The 22,617-nt window shown below is 35.9% G+C and overlaps 1 protein-coding gene across 8 annotated transcripts in view; it reads left to right on the forward strand.

Moving 5' to 3' along the window:
• The window catches only part of CDH18 (cadherin 18), a 1,344,136-nt gene that overhangs the window by 1,295,813 nt on the left and 25,706 nt on the right, over positions 1 to 22,617 (forward strand). For all 8 annotated transcript variants that reach the window (XM_015653084.2, XM_015652999.3, XM_015653058.3 and 5 more), the window contains one exon: positions 11,337 to 11,473. In XM_015653084.2, the coding sequence (XP_015508570.1) occupies positions 11,337 to 11,473 (137 nt within the window). The remainder of the gene's footprint in view (positions 1 to 11,336; positions 11,474 to 22,617) is intronic.

A 22,617-nucleotide genomic window follows, 5' to 3' on the forward strand; every position in this document is an offset into this window, starting at 1 on the left:
ATAGTGCTTCTTATCCAAATGGCTCAGATACACCTCCAAATATTGTGAGGCTACAGGGCAAGATACAGAGCAGCGATTTGCTTATCAGTCTTTCCTAATCCACTTGTGCATCCTTTCCACTTTATGAAGACACCTGCTGTTGTGTATGAGATTGATGAAGCATTTAGGCACACACAGTTGAAACCATATCACTTGGTTGCTCGGCTGCTAAAAGAGATACAGTGCTGTGATTTGTTCACTGCCCAATAAAGTAACAGCTTATTTTGCTGGCAGGAACAATTCTTGTATACAGAATAATGGTTGGAAGTGTAGTTAAGGTAATTAACAGAGCTGAAATCTTTTAAAGTTATTTGAACTGAACACAAAAATAAATAGCAGCATCTATTGCTATCAGTAGAAGGAGACAAAGTGGGTTTTGTCCTTATTTCCTCACTGCAATTTCATCACAGTGATTTCATATTGCTCCTGAGCTGAGCAGTCTTCAGAGGGCACTGACTTTTTGCCAGTGCTTGTACTAGTGTTTTAGTCTTAAAACCCCAGCAGAACAACCTCTGTAATAACAAATGTACCTCATATCAGTGGAGCCTCTTTATTCAGTACTTATCCGTCTGGCTATTTGGACTGTTCTGAAGGATTTTCCTTTTTAAGTTGACTGATGTTTTTTTTCTCTGAAAATATAGAAATGCATTTTCAGGGATTTTTTTTTTTAAATGCTTTGTTTTATAATAAGATTATTATTCTACTGAAATAAGAATAACAAGATATAATAGAAAGCATAAGAAATAAATATATTAAATCTTCATCATGTGTTAATTTTAAATATGAAGGGGTTTTGAGTAGTTTGAAAATTACTTCAAAATTTACCTAGAAATTTGTTTTCTAAATCAGAAGAAAACATCCTTATTTGTAATTCATTCACAGGTATTACTGCCTTGTTGGAACATTTATGAGAAACTAATCCTCTTTCATTGCTTTCTGTCAAGTATTCTGCTTCCATACTCATATCTTTTGTTGCTTGAAAAGGTCAGGGTTAAGTCATGTCTTATAATAATATCTGATGTGCAAGTGGGTCTTGAAAGGTCTCTTCCCACACAACATAGAAGAAACCATGACTGTTAAATGATCTAATTAAAATTTTTTCTTAGTTCATTATTCATTTAAAATCTCTCTATATCTACTTAGAAATTATCTTTTTTTCTTCCTGAAATCATATGCAGAAGACTGGCATGGAGGTTAGGGGTGGGGAAAACAGCTTTTAACTGGCAGTTTGTTGAGAGCAGCCCTCATCTGTTCCTGTGGCCTCAGGGCAGGGCAGCGCTTCTTGAAACCCCGACATCTTCCTGTGCGCAGTGATCCTTGGGTGGTGAGTCCGCCCAGCCACAGCACACACTTCAGATGATCCTTGGAGCTTTCCAATTGCCTCTGGTCTGTTGCCAGTGGAATGGTTTTCAGAAACATAATGCTGCAGCTATTCCTCAAGCCACCTCCAAGGCAGTGATTCAGAAAAGAGCTAAGACATAGTTTTATACAGCTTATACACTGAAGAGTAGTGTTTGAGAAATAAGACATCCCATTATAGAAGTACTGGAACATCAGATCACTCCTATGAGTCCTGCTTTGTCATGCAGTGGTACAGAAGGTGAATCACTGTTTTGAGCTTTAATGATAGCACCTCTGCCCCTCTAGTAATTTTTATTTATACTAACTTATTATGTTTAACTTAGGTTGCTTACATTTCTGGGAAGAATTTTTCTTTTCCTGGTATCTAACAGAAAACTTCTGGTGAATGGGGTACAGGTCCTGATCACAACTGCCTGTGGCAGCAGTGTCAAATGATAAGAAAGATAAGTATCTCCCCTTTTCAGAAGATCTACAATTGCTTGGTTAAAAACAACTTTGTATTTTTTTTTGGTCCTTGGAATATTGATTAGTTATATTAATATGTTGGAATTCAAGTAAATTTTCTGTTGGACCCTAATCAGGCTGTAATATACCTTACTATAATGTATTTTATTCACAAGGATTAATCAGCTAGAGGAAACAGAAGCTAGCAAAAAACTGTTGTTTTGGTTTTGGGCTGGGTTTTATTTTTTTTCTTTTTAAATTTTGTGCTAAAGATTAATTTTAATTTTTTTTAAATTTATTTTGTCCTAAAAATTTACTTTTAATGTTGTACTAAGTTTGTCAAGAATTAAAGTACAATCTCAGCCAGGATCCTGGCTTCCCACTTTTCTAATGGTCTTATGTTGCTATCTTAAAATGGATGATATATCATAATGGTTATAATACATGTATATACTAATGAATACAAAAACTTGCTTTCCAACACACCTGATATCTAGAGGCTCTAATAAATACAAAGTTCCGTTGTCCTACTTTGACAACTTTCTCTTTCCTTCTTTCAGAAAGAATACTAAAAAATTAATGAATTACAGGTGCATATGATTGTAACAATTAATGTGTGTAGGGATTTTTTAGTCAATTCCTGCATTAGGTAGAGAAACTTATTTTAACTTTTGCTGCATGGATTGTAAAGGATAGTCATCTTTTAGACTCATCTGAGGGTGAATATTTTCTGTCATCAGCCTTTAGAAAGTAATCTTAATTTTCAGTAAATGGTATATTTAAGAGGCATGCTCATATATAGATGAAAGAATGTACCTTTAAGTTTTATGCATTCATATTATTTCTCAAAGTCTTATAGTATTGTGAAAAAGTTCAGATTTTAGACTTCTTTTCTAATGTAAAGTTTAAATCTGCTAGAGGTAGAATAAAACCTCAATTTGTGATTCAAATTGAAGGGAGGTGCAAGACAGCTGCATTAAAGAATCAACAGGAGAGGCTGAAAATAAAAATTATATTTATAAGTTCCCTCCCCCACCTTCCCCCCTTCCCCTGCCCTGCATTCTCTGAGATCAGTTCACTTTCTATGCTACTCATCCATACTCTCAGTAGAGTGAAAGGACAAGAAGAGGTAAGTTCCCCTTCTGGAAAATACAGAAGTCCTTTCTCCTAGCTATTTTATTTTCATTTGTCTTACTTTCTCTTTGAAGGCCATATATGAGGAATAAAATTAGTTTGTTTCCTGCTGTCCTATGCACAGCCAGCAAGGCTTCCCTAAGGACAAGCCCTGCCTGACCAGTCTAGTGGCCTTGATGGAGTGACTACATCAGTGGACAAGGGTAGGGTTACAGATGTCATTTATCTGGACTTCCATAAAGTCCCGTACAGCACAATTTTCTCTAAACTGGGAGGAGATGCATTGGATGAGTGGACTGTTAGACTGTTTGGCGTGACATAATTGCATCTTCCCTGATGGGGAGCCTACAAGAAAGATGGAGAGAGACTACTTACAAGAGCATATAGTGACATGAGGGAATGACTTCAAATTGAAAGAGAGGTGGTTTAGCTTAGCTATTAGCAAAAGAATTCTCCACTGTGAGGGTGGTAAGACATTGAAAAGGGTTGCCCAGAGAAGTTGTGAGTGCCACATATCTGGAAATGTTTGAACATTGGCCTGGTTGGGTGGGGCTCTGAGAAATCGGGTCTAGGGGAAGGTCCCACTGCCCACATCAGAGAGACTGGAACTAAATGATATCTAAGGTCCCTTCAAACCCAGGCTGTGATTAAATAAGTCTATGACTCTTGCTGTACTTAGGGCAGCTTGCTGAGATCAGTGCCATCATGTAGAGTGACCATTCCTCCTCCATTTGCCCATGGGGGAACATGTGAGATTTTCCAGATCCTGACAGGCCTGTGCTGGTGGAGACAAAGGCAGAAATCTGCCCTTCTCAAAGGAGACTTCAAAGCACAGCGTTATCATAATCCTTCAGTATTCTCTCTAAGATTGCCAGAAAAATGAGACAGAAAAATAACACCGTATTTTGAAAGGATGGACAGAGATGGGATTTTTTCTTCAATCTTTTCACTAATTCTCCATCTGATTTCACAGTGAGAAAACATTTTAAAACCTTTCTTTACAGTGTTGAGGTGAGAGGTCTGTTGCTGTTTTGCTCCCTGAGGCCTCAATTTAATTTTGATTCTTGTCAAATTATGTGTCCTAGCTCTCCCAGTAACAAATATGTCCATGTTCTTGAGCAGGAACTGGTAAGATGTTCTGACAGCTCTTTTGACTAGGAAGAATCCATCTCAGGACAGTGGTCAGAATCCCACATCAACAAAAACCACCTTTATCCCTCTCTGAGAGCTGAGAGAGAAAACACTGACAGATCAATTTTTTGACCATGAAATACTGATTTTTCATGCCAGAACATCATCTTTATGTTTTTATAATTTCTACTGACTTCAGAATGCCTCAAGGATTACCATTCTTTTATGGTTTTAGAGTCAGCCTTCATATCTGAGCAACTCTAGAATGTAGCCATTTGATAGGATCATGCAACTCCAATAAATAGGCATAAATATGTCAATCTCAGTTTTATTTGGTTTAGTATATAATAGGTAGAGGAAAAAAGTGTGTAAGTAGAATACCATTCTTTATCTGGTAGGTAGAAAAGTAGGTGTAGCTATAGAGAAGTAGGTGTAGCTGTAGCTAGCTTGTTTCTCATGTGACATTGACTGCACCTCATGTTTTAGCAGCATCTGAATGTTAATCTCTTTGAATAACAAGCAACTTGGATATAATAAGACAAAGTTCTGCCATCAACACATCTACCTGAAATGTTTCTGGACAGTCATAATCCTCTGAAGAAATTTATATGGTCATGAAAAGAAGACAAACCTTTATCTTGTTTTAAATTCTGAATTATGCCTTGAAGATGTGGCCTGTTCTTAGCCTACACTGACTGGTAGAATTAGCTGGAAAAATGATCACTGATTAACACATGCAGAGAGAAACTGCCAGGTTGAAATGATGAGTGTCTGCAAAGGGCATATTCCCTTCAAATGAACAGTGTTCCAAATTTCCTGTGTCCAAAGTGAGTAGTGTGCTAGAGGATGGGAATGAGAACTGGAGCAGGAAGCTGATATTTCGGCATAAAATTCATAACATAGTGGCTGCCTCTCAGGGTCTTTTCTGGGAGACACTGCTGTCAATTCCCCCATGTCCCCTGGGATCTGGCAACTCACATCTCTAGGACTAGGACATGGAACGGTGCCTCTCTGGCTGAGCTGAGATTTCAGTATGAGGGGTGAACCAGGACTCCTGTATGGAAAGAACAACGTACTGCTGATCAGCTGGCAGCCAGCACTGGAGATAACTCAGAGAGAACAGCATATTGAATCAACTTCCTTTAAATGCTTTGAGAGGAACAGTATCTTTCTCAAAGTTATGCTATGTCTGTTTGAAAAGAAAGCAAAGGAACAGTAAATAGAGGGATTACCTTCTCCAAGCTATCTTCAAATGTATTTAATTTTCACACCTGGAAAGCACAGTTGAAGGCTGTAGTTCTCAGTAGCAGCCTTCTGCCAAGGAGCTCTGGAACATCAAATGTCTCCTTAATGTACCAGATATGCTGCAGGGAGAAAATTGGTTACCTGCTGATTGGCATGACTTCTGATTCATACTTCACAATTGCTTTTCTCTCCTGGCTGAATTTGTTTGAACTATGGGGAAATAAATTGGCCCTGGAATGGAAGTAGTGTAGTGCAAGACAGTCACGGCAACAGAATGTCTCCCCACTACCTCATTTGGCTTCAAGGGTTTGCTGCTGGTTCCCAGGCTCATGAGTGCTGCTGTCAGGAGGCAGAGAGAAGATAAAAGTCACACACTCAAGTTATGTCCCAGCATGGGCCATTTCTTGTTGTTCTCCAGCTGGTCAAACACAGAGAGATGGAGCTGGTTGGTTCTCTTACTCTTTGTCATGGTGTACCTCCTTCTCTCACTCCATGCAGTTGCTTATTCTTCGTTTACCACGATATTTATAAAATGAAATAAAAATTTCTGTACTTTAGCTCTTTCTGATAAAGTTTCTTGCTTAAATCTGTAACTTAACAGGTTTCCTTATAATGACATTTGGCTTTTAACTGATAAGTCTTTAAAGATGTAATTGGTTGGAAAAGGTTCTGTTCTGTTCCCTTCCTATGAACTTTTTTTTAAGTAATTTTTTGTAACCAGTTTCACTTGTTATTTGAGAACTGACTATTTGCTTATGTCTCAAAACAAAACTCCAAGAAGTACTGTGATCTTTGAATTCACATCTGGCTGAAATTTGCCTTTGGAAGTTTACTATCAATATGAGATTTGTAGCCAGGGTAGAAATATGCAACAAAGTTCATTTTTGCCATTGATAAATAGGGCAATAAATGAAAAAATAACATAATGAAAAGGTAATTTAAAGATTTGGTTAAAAACAGAAAGAGACAACTTAAAATCTCAAAACTCTTTTAAAAGTTCCACCTGAAGATTCATCCTTAAAATGCAGTACCTAGAGAGCGCCACACCAGAACAGTAACAGCCCATGCTGGTTGTCTATCAAGTGATAAACTGGTGTTTATATTAAGACAACTATTTAGATAGAGAGTTTCTGGAAATGCTTATGCCTTTTAGCTTCAGAAGCCCTCCTAAAGGGTTTGGAGATCATTAATATTTCTAAATCACTTTAGCACCTTTGAAATTTTTCTCCATTTTAAGCAGTCTCTGCATTATTAGAGTCGGACGTGTTTAACACTGAAAGCAAATTTATATGTTCCACACTGACCTTCTGCCCAAGGGCCATCATCCATATATATTTATCTTTATTTCCTAATTGACACAAATGCTTTTAGTTTTCAGCAAAACTGGGGGAATATCTCCCATCACTGACCCACTGCTTCACTAAAAGGCATGTAGTGAGGAATGAAGCCAGAGGAGCCATTGGCTTGCTTTAGTCAGAAGGAGGATATGGATGAAGCTAGGAATGCACTTCCAGTCACTGACACTGCCTAATAAAAAGATGACACATGTTGCATTTCCCAGTATTAGTAGGATTCAATTTTGGTATTTCATTTCCTTCAGATTATCTTCAGATAGTATGACTATTAAGTTTTCTATCTTCATGATCCTTTTTAATGAAGATTATTTCAGATTGATTTCTGTTGCCAGTTTGCATGTAAACAGTTTTTGGAGAGCTGTTTATCTAGGAATGTCTTGTTATTAGTCTCTTTATTACCATGTGCCATGAAGCTCTGGTGTGCTGATTTAATGTGCAGTAGTTATAAGCATCCTAAGTCACATGGCACTGTTGTGAGTAAATGCCTATAAATAAATATCTCAAGCAGATATTTTAAATTCATTTTTGAATTAATGCATTCTAAGAGAGCAGAAACCATCAACTGAGTTAAGGTGAAAAATCTCTTTTGAAATCACTGTTTGAAATTCAAAACTTGCACTATATCTTTCTGTGGCCTAGACAAAGCATCTAAAAGCAGATCAGTAAATGTGGAGGGAAGGGTAGGAGCAGAAGGGAATGACTGTGTCTATTGTGACTATTATCCAGATGAAATTAATTTGTTCAATCAGATTAAGTAAATTCAGAAGCTTAGGTAAAGCATCGTTGGCTCTAGAATGTGCTCTTTTTATGGATATATCTGATCTCTTTTCTCAGCTTGAAGATAAATGAGTGACTAGTATTTATAAAGGTCTAAATTGTTCAGCATTTTGTAAAAACAATGAAACTTGTTCTAAACGTCCTCTTACATGACAAAAATGAGTTGCTCTACCAAAAGTGTTCTTGTACATAATATTTTTAAGCAGTTGGAAGCAGAACTAGCATTCCTAGGTTTTCTACTGTGTGGGAATATCTTCTGTAACTTGTTTTACTGACACATTCATGAAGGTTGGGGAACAGAGAATTGCAAATTGTTGCTTTAGATATGATGCACAAAACAATTTTAAGGAAGAATCTGGACTAATGGGGGAGAACTGAACATCTTAATAATGGGAAAAACTAAGAAAGTACCACTCATTTATTAATTAATGAAGAAAAAAATTGTAAATCTGTGAATATTTTAGACTGTGTGCAAATGATAGCACATGAAAGGGAAGTGCTACTGTAGATAAATTAGAAAAAAAAATCATTATTCTAGCATCATTGGAAGTAAAAATATTTGTACAATAAATTACCACAGGATTATTTTGTTTTCATTAATGACACAGAAAATACAACTGAAGTTATTCATCCAATCCTAAATTCTTTGAACAGAGATTTGAGCTTCTGTGGAACACATTAACAGATTTAGAAAAAGATGTTCATATTAAAAAACAAAAAATACCATCTTTTAAAGTATGTCTATGAAAATTAATCGTTAGATGATTACAATTCATCAGAAAATCAAACATTAGTTTTTCTATGCAAGCTTCATTTTTTAGGACAGATTTTTTCTTCTGTTTTCAGTGAAAATTTGTTTTCTGTACTTTGCTCAGAGGAAGAGGTAACATTTTGTTGTAAGTCATATACACACAAAAGCAGCTGGGTATCCAGCTGGTTATTGCTTTAAGTTTTTTTCTCACTGAAGCCCTATATGAAATTCTGTCTATTTTAAAGCTACTGTCTACAAATAATACATAGCCCTATTTTTATGGTTCTGTGGTCAGCACAGTAGTGACTAACAGAATAGTCACTGTGCCTGATGTCAATAATAAGCAAACAGTGTCCAGAGTAATTAATGTTTGCAGGGACGAGACTTATAAACTGATTTGGATTTGCAGTACATATTCCCTAAGAACAGGTCAGGAAAGAATATTTGATTTATTTTTCTCAGTAAATAATTCTTGTTGTTATCAGGAGACTCCTAGAATCACAAAAAACAAAGCTATATGAGAAGTAATTAAGTTTTATCATCTCATAATTTGATTGTAAGGTCTACCAGTACAAGGTCTCCAAGAGAACTGAAGGACAGTTATGCCTCCCATACTTTCTCTCTTAGCCTTCTAGTTCATCATGCAAAAGATGCTTCTGTATCTGTGTATGTATCTTGACCAACACAACCAAACGTTCATTATTTCTGTGTTAATAGTAGTATGATCAAAACATTCCAACTGTTTTTCCTAGCTCAGTTTTCCTATGCTGCCAAGCATAAGGTGCAAGGCATGACAGCATTTCTCCACCTGAAGCATGTATCTTCTCAACAAAATTCAGATGTCAACATGACTCTGTAGCAAATATGGAAGCTTTATGGATTTTTAGAGGTTGCTATCACTCTGTCTCCAAGTTTTTGTAAATTCTTAATACTATCTGTGGACATGGGAGATACAGCTTCTCCACTGAGACTGGCACAATCTTAAAGAGGTGAATATAGCCCTATATAAATAGGGCTACATAAAATAATGCCAAGAGGATAATTGTATGGTCCACTTTTGTTCTTTTTTGTGATGAGTCCTCAGAGGGTTCCAATATTCCTCATCCATTCCTTTGGATGTCTGCACCATCCAGCATTTCATGATCAGTGACTGATGAATGTTCATCGGGAGTTTTCTGCTAGTTCCTCTCCTGAGTTTACCAAACATAGAGAACCAGACCAAATTTCAGAAGTGTGTCAGCAATGACTGCTGGGTGTAAATTTACTAACTTTTTTGTTCTTTCTCTGGCAACATCACTGTTTTGTTTTTGGGGTTTACATCATTAATTTAGTGATACACTCAATAACATCCTCTGAAAACAATTTCCTGACTTAAAAATTGCCCCATCACCTACATAATTAAGATCTTGTTAGTCCACTTGTTTGAAGCAACTTGAGCTTCCATCTTGCACATCCAAAGTGTCCTTATTGGGTACTTCTGGTGTATTTTGGAAGGAGGTATTCTCAAATGTTGATAATAATGAACTGCACAATAAGTTCAAACTTAGCTTATGGGAAACAGCAAGGACAATTCTTGCTCCAGAGAAACATAAAATGGGTAGGAACTAAGGTTTGCTGTCTCTCCAACAACTCTCAAAGTCATACAGCAGGGCTTTCACTCTTCATGATGTTGAAAGTAAAGATGGAGAACAGGCAAAAAGAAAGATATTCTATCCTAACTATGGCTGCTTTGATTCCCAGTGACTGAACTATGGTTCTTCAGCTGCTGAAAAAACTTGAGGCATGGTAAGAAGATCTGGACTTCCACAAGGCAGGATAGCGTACTGTAAGGCAGATGTAAATAATTCTTGCAGGTGGGAGAGGTGGGTTCAGGTTCTCTTCAGTAAGGAAGGTCTACCCTAAATCATTAAATCCTGTCTGGCTTTTCCTCTGAGTGTCCAATTCTTTGACCACTTAAGGTGACTCACTCTGATTTCTGCTTTCCCTTCAAAGTGCTTATTTCTTCTGCTTTTCCACATCATCTCTGCTTTTATATGTCATTCAATTAAATTTTTATTTGTTTGTTTGCTTTTTGTTTACAGAACTGGTATAAATAAGTACATTGTGAAAGAAATAAAACTTATTTTTAATTGTTCTTTGCTTGGCAACTTTTATGTGTGCCACTCTTGTTATTAGCTAGGAATTACACTTCTGGTGATGTAAAAATAAGAGCAATTGGAAGAGACAAATAAATTTTAACCTTTATATGCCTTCCATATATTGAATATATATGGAATTTCACAGAATGAAACCAGGGATGGCAAATTATCAGGAAAAGTAGTTATGGTATATAATTTTTTTTTTTTTTTTTCCTGGAGTTAGGTAAGAAGGCTTGGAAGGGTTGTATAATAGCTTCGTTTGTTAAAAGCCATTGTAAATTATTCCATCTTTGGGAAAAAGTGTCTTGTCAGTCTCTTCTTTTGTGTTCTTTTCCTCTGCTTCCATTACCCACTTCAAGGCTTTTATTTTCCCTGCTAGGCAAAGTGCCAGGAAGCCAAGGGAGTAAAGCAGGGAAGTTTAGTTTTGCTTCTAGGGTAGTGTCAATGGCTGCTCTGGGAACCAGATGTTTCTGATACTCTGTAATGGTTATGTTCTAAATGGTTTATGTGTCATCTTGTCATCGACTTCATGTCAGAGAGGCACGCTTCAAAACAGGAACTGAGGTTGATCACACTGGTTTGCAGTGACAGGAAAATAAGCTGAATAACAAGATCTTAGTCTGCTTTCTTTTCTGATTTTCTATTTCATAATTTTTAGTCAAAATACATGTGTATCTCTACATTGACAGGGTTGCATACTGCTGTGCAAAATACCACCTGTTAGCAATTTATATCTTTGTGGAAATATTGTTATGTATCAAAAGAAAGAAAACATTATGAAAGAAATTAAATATGGTGTTATATGTAATTTGGGTTTCTCCAAATTATAGATTTTTTTTTTAGGTTGTTTTTTAAAATGTCTATGATTTTTAAAGCTTGAAAGTAATATTCTTATATAGCTTTCTGTTACTTTGGATTACATATACTACAATGAATATATATTGTTATATTTCTTCATAGATATTTCATTGATCATAATACAGAAGAAGATAGGTATTTCACCATTGATCCTAATACTGGGACCATTAAGACTGCCAAGATCTTTGACAGAGAGAAGACACCTTGGTACAACATCACAGTGGCTGCTTCTGAGATAGGTAAATAATTTATTTGGCACATAGTATAAAAAATAAAAATTAGAAAGGAAAAAAAATCACTCTCAGATTTTAAGAAAGACTACCTTAATAATGTTACGTTACATTACGTTGCATTACATTACTTATGTTATGTTACATTATGTTATGTTATGTTCTTTTTAACACCAGTGGGGTTTTAGCTAGTGTGGATAAAGGAAAGATTTTGGTGTGTGTGTGTGTGTGTGAATACTCTAACTCAACAGAACAATTAAACAAAATGTCACATGCCTGTGTGATTCCACCTGTGTAAATTTGCTACATTTCTCTGCATGAGACAGAAGGCTGCTAGAAATACCTGACAATATTTCTAAGCATTCAATGTCTTAAAATCAACAGTTTGTCCCATTTGTGTTTCACAATTCATATGTCTTAGAAATTAAGATTATTTAGTACTGTCTGAGAAATTAATCTTTCCTTCTTGTGATTAGTATCAACTATTTTAGTGAATTGAATGTTAATTGTATGCCAATGTTAATTTATACTTCACAGATGCCTAGTAGTTTCTGATTATGTCTCTGGCCTTTTAACAGGCAAATTGCCAAGTAAAGCTACAATAAATACTTACCTGTGCATTTGAAAGTCCTCTAACTTTGATGAATTTCCATTGCCTTGGATAAGCCCTGCAATGATCAAAAAACATTGGGCTGATTAGTCCAAGACAAATATTTCTACTTTAGGCAAGGAAGGTTTAAAGAACTTTTCAGTTAACCTTGTTATTACAGGGCCTTTATTTTTCCACAGTCAGGTTTTAAGGTTTTAAATCTAAAAAACTCAAACAAGGCAAATGAAGAAAGAAGAGTGCTATCCTAGATTGATAGATTCAGTCCTCCTAAGCACTATTCATGATAGCATCTTTCAGTGGCAGTGTTTTTTGATCAAAATTGTAAAATGCTTTTATGTATAATCATTTTCCTTTTTTTTTTTAGGTTTCTCTTTTTTTTATGATAAAACACAGGTTTTACCTCTAACAGGTTCCACTAACATTATTGACTGCTTTCGTATGTTTTATCTCTAGGTTAAAATTTAATCTGTTCTGCCACTACAAAATAAACAGCATAGATTTATTTCATAAAGACAACAAATTGTTTCTTCTTATTGTACCTACATTCACAAAAAAATTGGCATTTTGAGCTAAGTACTTTTCTATAGTAAATAATAAGATCTGGAATTTTATGATTAGGTCTTTGAAAAAGTAAGCACTAACACTCTTTTGTGCTTGACAGTGTTGTCATATATAGAATGTGTTATTTCAATTCAGTGTGAAATAAAATATAATTAAAGCCTAATCATAAACAGGTGCATACTGTTAATTCAAAAAATATTTAAGAGCTGCATTGGAACACCGGAAAAAGGAGTAGTCATGAGTCCTTTTTTAGAAACCATTGAAATGTAATTATTTTCCAGAAAGAAATCTCAGTAGCATAAAACTTAAACATAGCTTTCTCCACATTATTTGTTTCACATAATCAAAAGAGTGCTGGTAGATGTATCATGCTGAGAATAGTATAAAGAAGGAGGATTATGTTTATAACTAAAACAGAATGGAATGAATTATGAGAATTATACTCTTTTTTTTCTTTGGGTTTGGTTTTTTTTTTTAACAACTCTGCTTAAAATTCTCTGTGTCAGGTGTAATTTGTTACAGGGAAACAAGATATCTGATATTTTTGTCCTTTGCACTGCCTTTGTTACTGTTAAAGCTGGGGTTGGAAAAATAAGTAAATCTATATTGTCAGCTGTAGAAACAATTCATTTATGAAAAAAGGAAGAAACACTAGTGAAGAAGAGCTGGGTGACAGACAGACTGACAGGCAGCCTAAAGTACAGACAGCCTTTCCTTGTGTCTACTTCCTCAACTATTTTCTTAGCTGCAGTAATTTGGAAATTACAACAATGTTGTTCTCTTCCAAATCTATTGTGAAAATAATAATTGAATATATGGTGGAGCAAGGGGCGTATGTTGTGTATGGCCAAAGTTCTTCCTTTAAGTGTTGTCTATCCCCTATCTAGTCTTACAGCTTTTGCTTTCAAGAATAAGGTATTGCAGAACTAAGACTAAAGCTGAAATAGTGGTCAAAGGCTATGACCGAAGTGTTATTTAGCTGTGGTGGTGGTATTCCTCAGATATATTTATAGAATGTGTGTATATATATATATATATATATATATATATATATATGTATATTTATATCTATATAATAGAAGGCTTATGCAGTTTCTAACAACAATTGCTTGGCAAAGAACAGAGCAGAACCTGCAAGGACCTTAAAGATTGCATTCCTTCAACAACAAGAGGTGATCTGTGGGTATAAAGTGTTGGTTGTAGTTAGTTTTTTGAAGTGTTTTCTGCTCTTGACTTCGTGCTGCATTTCACTGATAGAATTCAGTTTCTACCATCGTCCTTTTGGCCACTATTTGTAATCGGGCTTATTTTACATAAATGAAATTTAGAATCAACATTATGTTTCTACCCCCAAATGATACTTCATGCTTCAGCCTTATTCCTTCTGAACCTTTCATAAAACATTTACTTTCACTTTTCATTTTTCTTTGTGATATATACTGTCTGCATTGGTCAAATGTCCTCTCTGAAATCTGAGAAAGTCCTAACACTTTGTGTGGGAGCAATGGTGATGTAATAATCAGCAGGTTTTTTCTGTTTGTGCTCTTACTTCTTAAAGCACACCATTACTACAAGATTGGATGGGCATCCTTTTCTTTCTTCAATTTTCTTTTAATTCATTGTTCTTAAACAGCAGCATACAGGGAAGAAGAGTGGAATTTTTGTGTCCAGAAGCATCTACTTTGATTGTTTCAGTGCTGGTACTTCCTGAAATCTCTTTGTGGTATTAGAATAAGATGCTGAAGTAGTACTGTAGTTTATGTTGAAGGATCTAGAGACTGAATCTGGGGCAGAGGGAAGGAGTAATAGTAGTAACAATTTAAAATACAAACTCACATATCATTATTACCATTTAATTGACTTCTTAGGATTCTTTGAAAAAACTACAAAAGACTGTTTGAAAGAGGGAGAAGATAGTATTTGCTTGGCTCTAGTAAAAGTTTTTTTAGCAAGTCTTTGACAGGAGTAATGAGCATAGGAAAGTACAGAGCAAATGCACAATATTTTATAACAGATGTAAGACTGTTTTAGAGGAAAGAAATACAGTCATGGTAATACCAAGAACACAGTCTGTCCCTTTGGAAGTGGAAAAACTCAAGGCTGAGCTATTTTAAGGACTAGCGTAGAATCTGTCAATTAGAATTCATTATAATGATAGCACTTGATAGGAAGTGATTCAAATTCCAAAATTACCTCCCTAGCTGGTAAAAATTAAGGAGGATTGAGAGAGATTAATGTAAGAACAGGACACATAGAAGAATGGTCTAGATAAATGAAGGGTCAAGTGCAATGAAGATTGTCTGAAATGGCAAGTGCAAAGGGCTGTAACCAGCAGCCCAAATTGCAGCTGGAGTCCAGTTAGTAGGAATTACCCCAGGTGGTTTATGCAGAATACAACACTTTAATATCTTCATTAATGACGTGGTATGTGGAACAGAGTGCTGTCTCAGCCATGCTCACTCGCTCTGCAAATGACACAAAACCGGAGAAATGGCTGATACATCAGACTGTAATGTTGACACCCAGGAGGATCTCAACAGGCTTGAACCAGAAATGAAGAGAGATTTAATAACAGGAAATGTGAAGTCCGGCATTTGGAGAGCAATAATCCTGTGCACCAGTTCACATGCAGGGCCAAGTAACAGGTTAGCAGCTTTTGAAAGAAGGATGTGGTGGAAATCCTGGTGGATGAAACCTGGACATGAGCCAGTGATGTTCCCTTGTGGCAAAGGAAACCAGTGCCGTTCTGCACTGGTGAGAAAGCCTGTTAGTAGGCTGAGAGTGGTGATCCTTCCCCTCTATACAGCCCTGGTGAGGCCACATGAGGAATGCTTCCAGGTCTGGGCTCCTCAGTACAAAAGAGATGCAGACATACTGAACTAAGTCCAATGCAGAGTCGTTAAAATTGGAGCATCTCTCATATGAGAAGAGGCTGAAAAAGCTGGGATTAATTAGCCTGGACATGTGAAGGCTCAGAAGGAGCTTATCAGTGTGTTTAAATAACTGTTAGGGGGAGTCTAAGAGGTGACTAAAGGTGATCAACATGAGGAAAGACTCATCTGAGTAGAATCCAGTAAAATAACAGTAGGCAATGTGCACAAATTGAAGTACAGAAAATTCCATTTAAACCAAGTAAGAAACATGATTTTACTGTGAGATTGATCAAAAATTATGACAGGTCACATTGAGAAGTTGTGGATTCTCTGTCTTGGAGACATTCAGAACCCAACTGGACATGGCCCAGAGCAATATACATTGTAGATCCAGCTTTGAGCAGAGGGGTTGGACTTGCAGATCTGTGGAGGCACCTTCAAAATCAATGATCCTGTGATTTTTTGATACTGGGAACCATGTTTTTAATGTGGAGGAGAAGATAAAAGAAGAAAACAGAGCAAACTGACTTCTTGATATGTTTTCCAGGTGATGTTAACAACAACAAAAGATTATTGGAGATCATAAAACACTGGACATTTAAATGGATAATAACTGTGCTTCTAACTAGAAAAGTGATTTTTTAAAATCAAGAAAAAGTAAAGTGGTTACATTTTAAAGATTTTAAAGGTACCTTCTACTGGGAAGTTTTTGCATATTTCTCTTATGCAGTTGGTTATCATATCGGTGTGTAGAGTGGATTTCTGGATTTAGATTAGATCATCAAAAGCTTAGGGATTGAGTTGTGGTGCTCCTGAGTGTCTCCAAAATGCTCTGCAGTGGCTGAAAATGGAAAATCAGGCTATCTTCCATTATTTGCTTAAAAGCCCAACTTGAATACAATGGGTGCAAAAAACCTGCGTTTGAAGGGTCAATACAATAGAGATCCTAATTTGAAAAGCTGTGGAGAGGCTGTATAGAACAGGAGAACTGAAATAATGGTGTTTCATTACAGGTTCTGTCAGATCCCCCACGCTTAATGAAGTCCTATCAAGAGACAGCAAAAAATGACCATGTGAAAGGATACCATACATACAGAGGTTTGAAACTGTAATGAATTAGAAATCAAAATACCAAAGAGACATCATTATGCAGTTGATTTTACAGAAAAAAAACAAAACAGAAATCTCCAACATGTTAAAAAAACATCAAATATTGGGAAAAAACCTTAACCAAACAAATACATTTTCTTTGTTTATACACCTTCTGTACTTACTTTGTCATGCATACTACTTATATGAACTTCAGGAGAAAAGAAACCAAAGTGTTGAGGTAGAGCAGTACTTCCTGGACAAACTATGCAATACCCTATGAGCTATGGAAAGGAAACCAGGAAAAAGCCATTGCAAAAAAACTACTCAAAGAAAGAACTTTCAGACAGATTTTAATAGACTGCCAACAAACCCAGCTCAGAATTTAAATTTGTGAAAAGTTGGGAAAACTCCCAAGAATAAAAGTTCAGAACAGTTATTTTAGAAGACTTAGAGTAAAAAAAATTATGTGCCTTTTCTAATTATAAGTAGTTTTTTAATAAGTCTTGGTTAGCATAATAAAATAAAGATACAGTTACATAATTCAGAGGAAAACAGGATTCACAGAGACAACTAATAATATGCAGCAGTGAAATATAAAACCCCTTAAGATGCTGAATAATAAAAGTTCAATAATTACATCAAATAAACAGATAAACAGGTAACTATTTTTATAGTGAGGTGTGGTTATCTCTGTTCTTTAAAATCACAGGAATATTGCTACTCTTATTACCATCATTGAACAGCAAGTTATGAGAAGAATTTGATAATTCTTTTTCACATTTTATGTTTCCAGAAAAGAAACTATTAAGATTTAGGTAGGGTATTAAAAGATATTACTCCTGATAGCACTACATGGGGCTGTCATATGGAGAAGGGTAACTGAAGCTAGAGGAGAGATATAAAATATACAAAGTATTTCTGTTAATGCTTTAAAGAGGCAAGCTGATTTATTTTACAAAAAGTGAAATCAAAAGACAAAAATACACAATTAATTTCTGTATTTTGAAACACATGAAGGAAACATATGCATTGCCGGAAGGAAGTAAGTCCTTGGAGGAATAGCTTCCCAGCATACAGTACTAAAAGAAAAAAACAAGAATTTGTGCCAATTTGTTTTCTCATTTTAAATTTTTCCACATAACCAAGAATAATTCTAATAGCTTGTGTCAAATAATTAGTTTTTAGAAAATGTTTCCTTTACAATATCTTTAAGAAAGTAATCTAAATCAGAACAAAATGCTGTTGCAGTTTTATAAACTACTAACCATTTGTATCTGGTGGACAGGAGAATGATTATTTAATTCCAATGAGCTTGTTGCTAGATTTCAGCTTTTCTTTGAAATTAATTTTTCCTTAAAATAAATATAAAATGTCCCCATAGTGATTTTTGGTCTCAGCTTTTTCTTCAAAACTAATATTTTTTGTAGTAATAGAGAATAGACTTAAAAAATAAAATTGACTACTTTTTTTTAAATATTAGAGGGAAATATTGTCTTTTGCATTGTTTTTTTTATATTTATGATTATCTCTTTAGGTATAGTACAGAAACAGAAATAAAATTCTTACCATAAACCCTGCCTTCACCAAGGGAAAAAAAATCACATTCATTCTTTACCTTTGACTTCACTTGCATCCTACCTGCTAGCTCAGTTTCTGACAGACTTTTGGTATTGGTAACATTTACTTTATTTTTCCAAGAAACAGAATCTGTCACAAAAGTATTTTCCTAAATATGAAAGAGATTAAAGTAGATTGTAAAAACAGAACTGCAGGCTCTGAGTTTTGAGATTGTATTGGTCTTGATGTAGTGACAATGACCTGGATGTCTGCTGTCTTCTTACGGGTGAGAACTGTAAAAAGTACTGGTACTCTGTCCAAACTTACCAATGATACACAGTTTCACTTTCAGCCTTGGCAAGCTGCCTGCTAATGCTTCACAACAATATGAATTTGTAGCACCATGTAATCACTGAGGTTGGAAAAGAATTCTAGGATCATTGAATCCAACCATTTGGCCAGCAGAAAAAGAGGCTCAGGGAAGATGTTATTGCTCTCTACCTGCCTCAGAAGATTTTGCAGCAAGGTGGGGGTTGGCCTATTCTACCAAGTAACAAGAGAAAGAACAAGAGGAAATGGTTTAAAGTTGTACCAGGGGATTATTATGTATTTTATCTTGATATTAGTAAAAAATTCTTCATTGACAAGGTAGTCAGGCATTGGAACAAACTTCCCAGAGAAGTGGTGGAATAACAATTCCTGCAAGTGTGCAAAACTCATGTGGATGTAGCAATATGTGCTATTCTTTTAAATGTGCTTATCAATGCAATAAGGAAAGCCTACAGAAAAGCTATTTTAAAAATCCAACAGCTGTTGAAAGGCAGTTAGTTCTCCATCCAGTTCAAAAAATTATGTTTCTAATTCCAATTTCACTGCTTATTCCCCATTTATATTGGCTAGTCATTGGCTTCTAAGCATGCTGAATTTTCTTCTCCCATTTCTTTGGGAAAAGCTATGATGAAGACATTCCTACATTATCATCTGAAAATGGGGTAGGGTATGGTTCTTCTTAGCTACTAAGAAGGGGCCCCAGAAAAGGGATAGAACTTGGAATCATCTGGCATTTATTTCCCCATTTGAAGCTTTGTGTCAGAAATCTCAAAATGGACATTTCTGGCCATAGAATCAGTATGTTTTGTGCCCTCTTCTAATCAGGCTGTCAACACCAACAGCGCCTGTGAGAATTTTGCTTGCATTAAGGCAAGAGAGGGTTTCCATCTTGAAAGCTCTAAATGTTTTTGGTCTATTGCAGTGCTATTATTATTACTATTGCTTCTGTAGTTGCTGCTTCTATCACTATTTCTGTGAAAAAGAAGTGAGCAGTGACTTCATCATTGGGTTCATCAGTAAAAAGTTAAATTTTGCTGAGAAAAAAATTAAAATATTTACTATCCATCTTCAGGTAACATTTAGAAGAACAAACTTCCTTGAAAAAGAAGACTGAAACATTACACTTATTCTTAGATTCTGCATAATTTTCTCCTTGCCAGAAAATTTAGTTTATCACATATATACCATCCTGAATTAAAACAAGTAATTTATTAATATTGCCACTCTCATTTGCATGCTGGACATTATTTCATCACTTTAGCTTTGTCTCGGTAGTATATTTTATCCTTCCTATATCTATGTTTATTCTTCTAATTTGTTAAAACAAATCTTTATAAGGGAAATGTGATGAGTCCTTTGTACTTCTCTTTAAAAAGTAATGGTATAGAGAGCTAGTTGAACTTCCTAAGTATTGGTTTGCATTGTAAGGTCTTGAAAAGATGTCAAAATGGGCTTATATAGTAAACAGTTATGAACCATTCTACCATTAGCCAACTTTAAAAAAATAAATAAAAAACCAATAAAACAAAACAAGCAAAAAGCAAATAAACCCACAAAAGGTTGTTGATGTCAGGACTTCTATTCTGAAAGTCATTCAGGTAGAATTTTTTTTCATAAAGTCTATAGGAATTTTGTTAGGGTGGAAAGAAACAGACATCAGTAACTATATTAAAAAAAAAAAAATCTTTCTTCTTAAATAGGGGTTTTAAACTTTGCTCACAGGAACTATTAGAAGAGAAGATTCAAGGCTTCACATTGGCTGTTAATTGGGTCTTCCTTATATTTAGAGTGGACTTGCCAATGGAAAATCTGATAATGCAATTGATTTACTTTGCAGGCAGATGTTTAGTATTCTGGAAGAAGAACCATTTATTCTGGGAAAGGTCTCAAGAAATAAGAAAGTAAGTCCCCAGCAAAGGTGAATCAGAGCAATGTTTCTGCTTCAGTTGCTCCTTAAAACAGAGCACATTCACTTCGAAAAATGTACTCTTGAGGCATAATGCTAATAGGACACAATATTTTATAATGCACAGGCCTGAAAGGTATGTCAGCACTGATTATCTTAAAACTGGAAATCTGCCAAACTGCAGCAAGAAATTTGTCTAATTAAGAAAAATGTACTATTAAAGTGCCAGTTACTAGAGATTGATTTGGAGATTGTAGGTGAATCGTGTTCTTGAAAAAGACTGGAATATATGTTGATTCTCAAAATCAAAACTTAAAAAAGGCAAAAAATCCTTGTATTTCCTTCAATGCCTTCTCATTCTCTTCCCCCATTATAAACTGTTCTGTTGCCTTTCATGCAAATTTATGCTGTACGCACACTGTGCAAGACTGTTTTGGTAAGTGGTGTTAATACTGTACCATTAGCATTTTGTATTGAGTAACCTGTCAGTATGGAAATTTGCCTGCAAATGTCAGTGATCCCATGAGGTACCGGATTCCAGAGAGCTACTAATATTTCCTTGTGCATAAATAGCTCTTTCGAACTGACGAGGTATTTATAAATTTTTCGTACTGCAAAACAGCTGCAGAAGAAATAAAGGTAAACTTTCTGAATCTCTGTAAAATCTCTCTGTAAAGCTACTGCAAATCTGACTGACTAAGATTGCTTCAGGTAGTAGTGACAGGCATACAACAGGACAAACTCAGGGTGAGGCAAAAAGGTCTGCAGTACTCTACTGAAACAAAAGTATTTAACTCTTTTTGTCATGCACTGGACTAAAAAGTTTGATTTTTTTTCTTCCCCAATAACTATTCCAAACATGCCAAGCCTACAGAGCAGTCCTTTATCTGTGATACCCACTGCCCTGTGCTCTCTCTGCTTTTTTGCTCCCTTCCTCTTAGATGTAATTATAGGCCCTGCTTTGAGCTGGAAACAGGACCAGTGACCTCCAGATGTCCACTTCAACTAAGATTTTTCAGTGATTCTATGATTATGTGATAACCACAACTTCTGTTGCCTTCTTGATGAAACTCTTCTAGATTTTCTGCAGAATTATGTTCAAATTCTTTGTTATAGCTTGTGATTCTCCTCAAAAATTATTACTCTTTAACCCTTTACACTAATCCCTGCTTTGTAGGTCATTATGCTTTATGTACTCTCTATGTGCATTGTGTCCTTCCTTTCATTTATACCATTTTCTAATTCACATACCTTAAAAATTAGGTTAAAGAACCTCCCCAATAAAGCCTCAAAACCAAATTCTGCAATTACAGGAATTTTTTAATTTGTCTGGTTATGTAGACAGAAGATATTACGTAAATGGGTTGTAGGCTACATTTAAGTGAGCATTAACAAATGTTAAATCTATACTGTCTGTGCTGTTCTGCACAGTCTTTTGACCTACCTCCAGGAAAGGAACAAACACCTTTCTGTATTAATACTCATACTGCAGATGTTCTCCTGGAGAGAAGATTTCTTCCTTCAGAAAAACAGCAAAGATGAATAAATGGCTCCCTTCTTCCAAATACTTAGTGGACAGCCAAGTGTCATTCTTCCCTCACTTATATATCCGTACCATTTTAACTTTCCTCAAATTTTTCTACTCATGGTGTTTTATAGATGGTAATAGAAAGCCTCATTCTTGCAAGTCTCTCAGTTTACTGACACGTTACCAGATTTTCCCCAGCCAGCTCCCAGCACCTAGCCAAGAGGGGGCTGCTCCTGGAAAGCAGAGCAGTTTAGGGCTTATGCTCTATGGCACTGGCTGTCCACCATCGAGGGCAGGAGCAAGGACAAGGGAGAGGTCTTCCATGTGGCTTCCAAAAGCAATTTATTCTTTTGAAGGTTCCAGGGATGGAAAACAAAAGTTACAGGGCTACAGCAACTTATATATGGAGGAGGAGCAAGGGGAGTGTACAAATAATAAACCAATAGGGAAGACTTAGGGGAGGAGCACAAGGCAGGGTTACATAACACATAAACCAATGGGGAACACAAGGAGAGGAGAGTGGAGCACATGGGCCAATGGGGCTTGGAGGAATAGGGGAATTCCAAAGGGACAGTCCAGGCAGGGGGTTGTACATGGGAGGATTGACAACTTAATGGGGAACAGGGGAACAGGGAACATTGTGGAACAACGGGCAGGTATCAGGGTGGACTGGCAACTGGGGTAGGAGGGAACAAC

The sequence above is a fragment of the Parus major genome, chromosome 2, assembly GCF_001522545.3.
Source record: "Parus major isolate Abel chromosome 2, Parus_major1.1, whole genome shotgun sequence".
Classification (NCBI taxonomy): Eukaryota; Metazoa; Chordata; class Aves; order Passeriformes; family Paridae; genus Parus; species Parus major.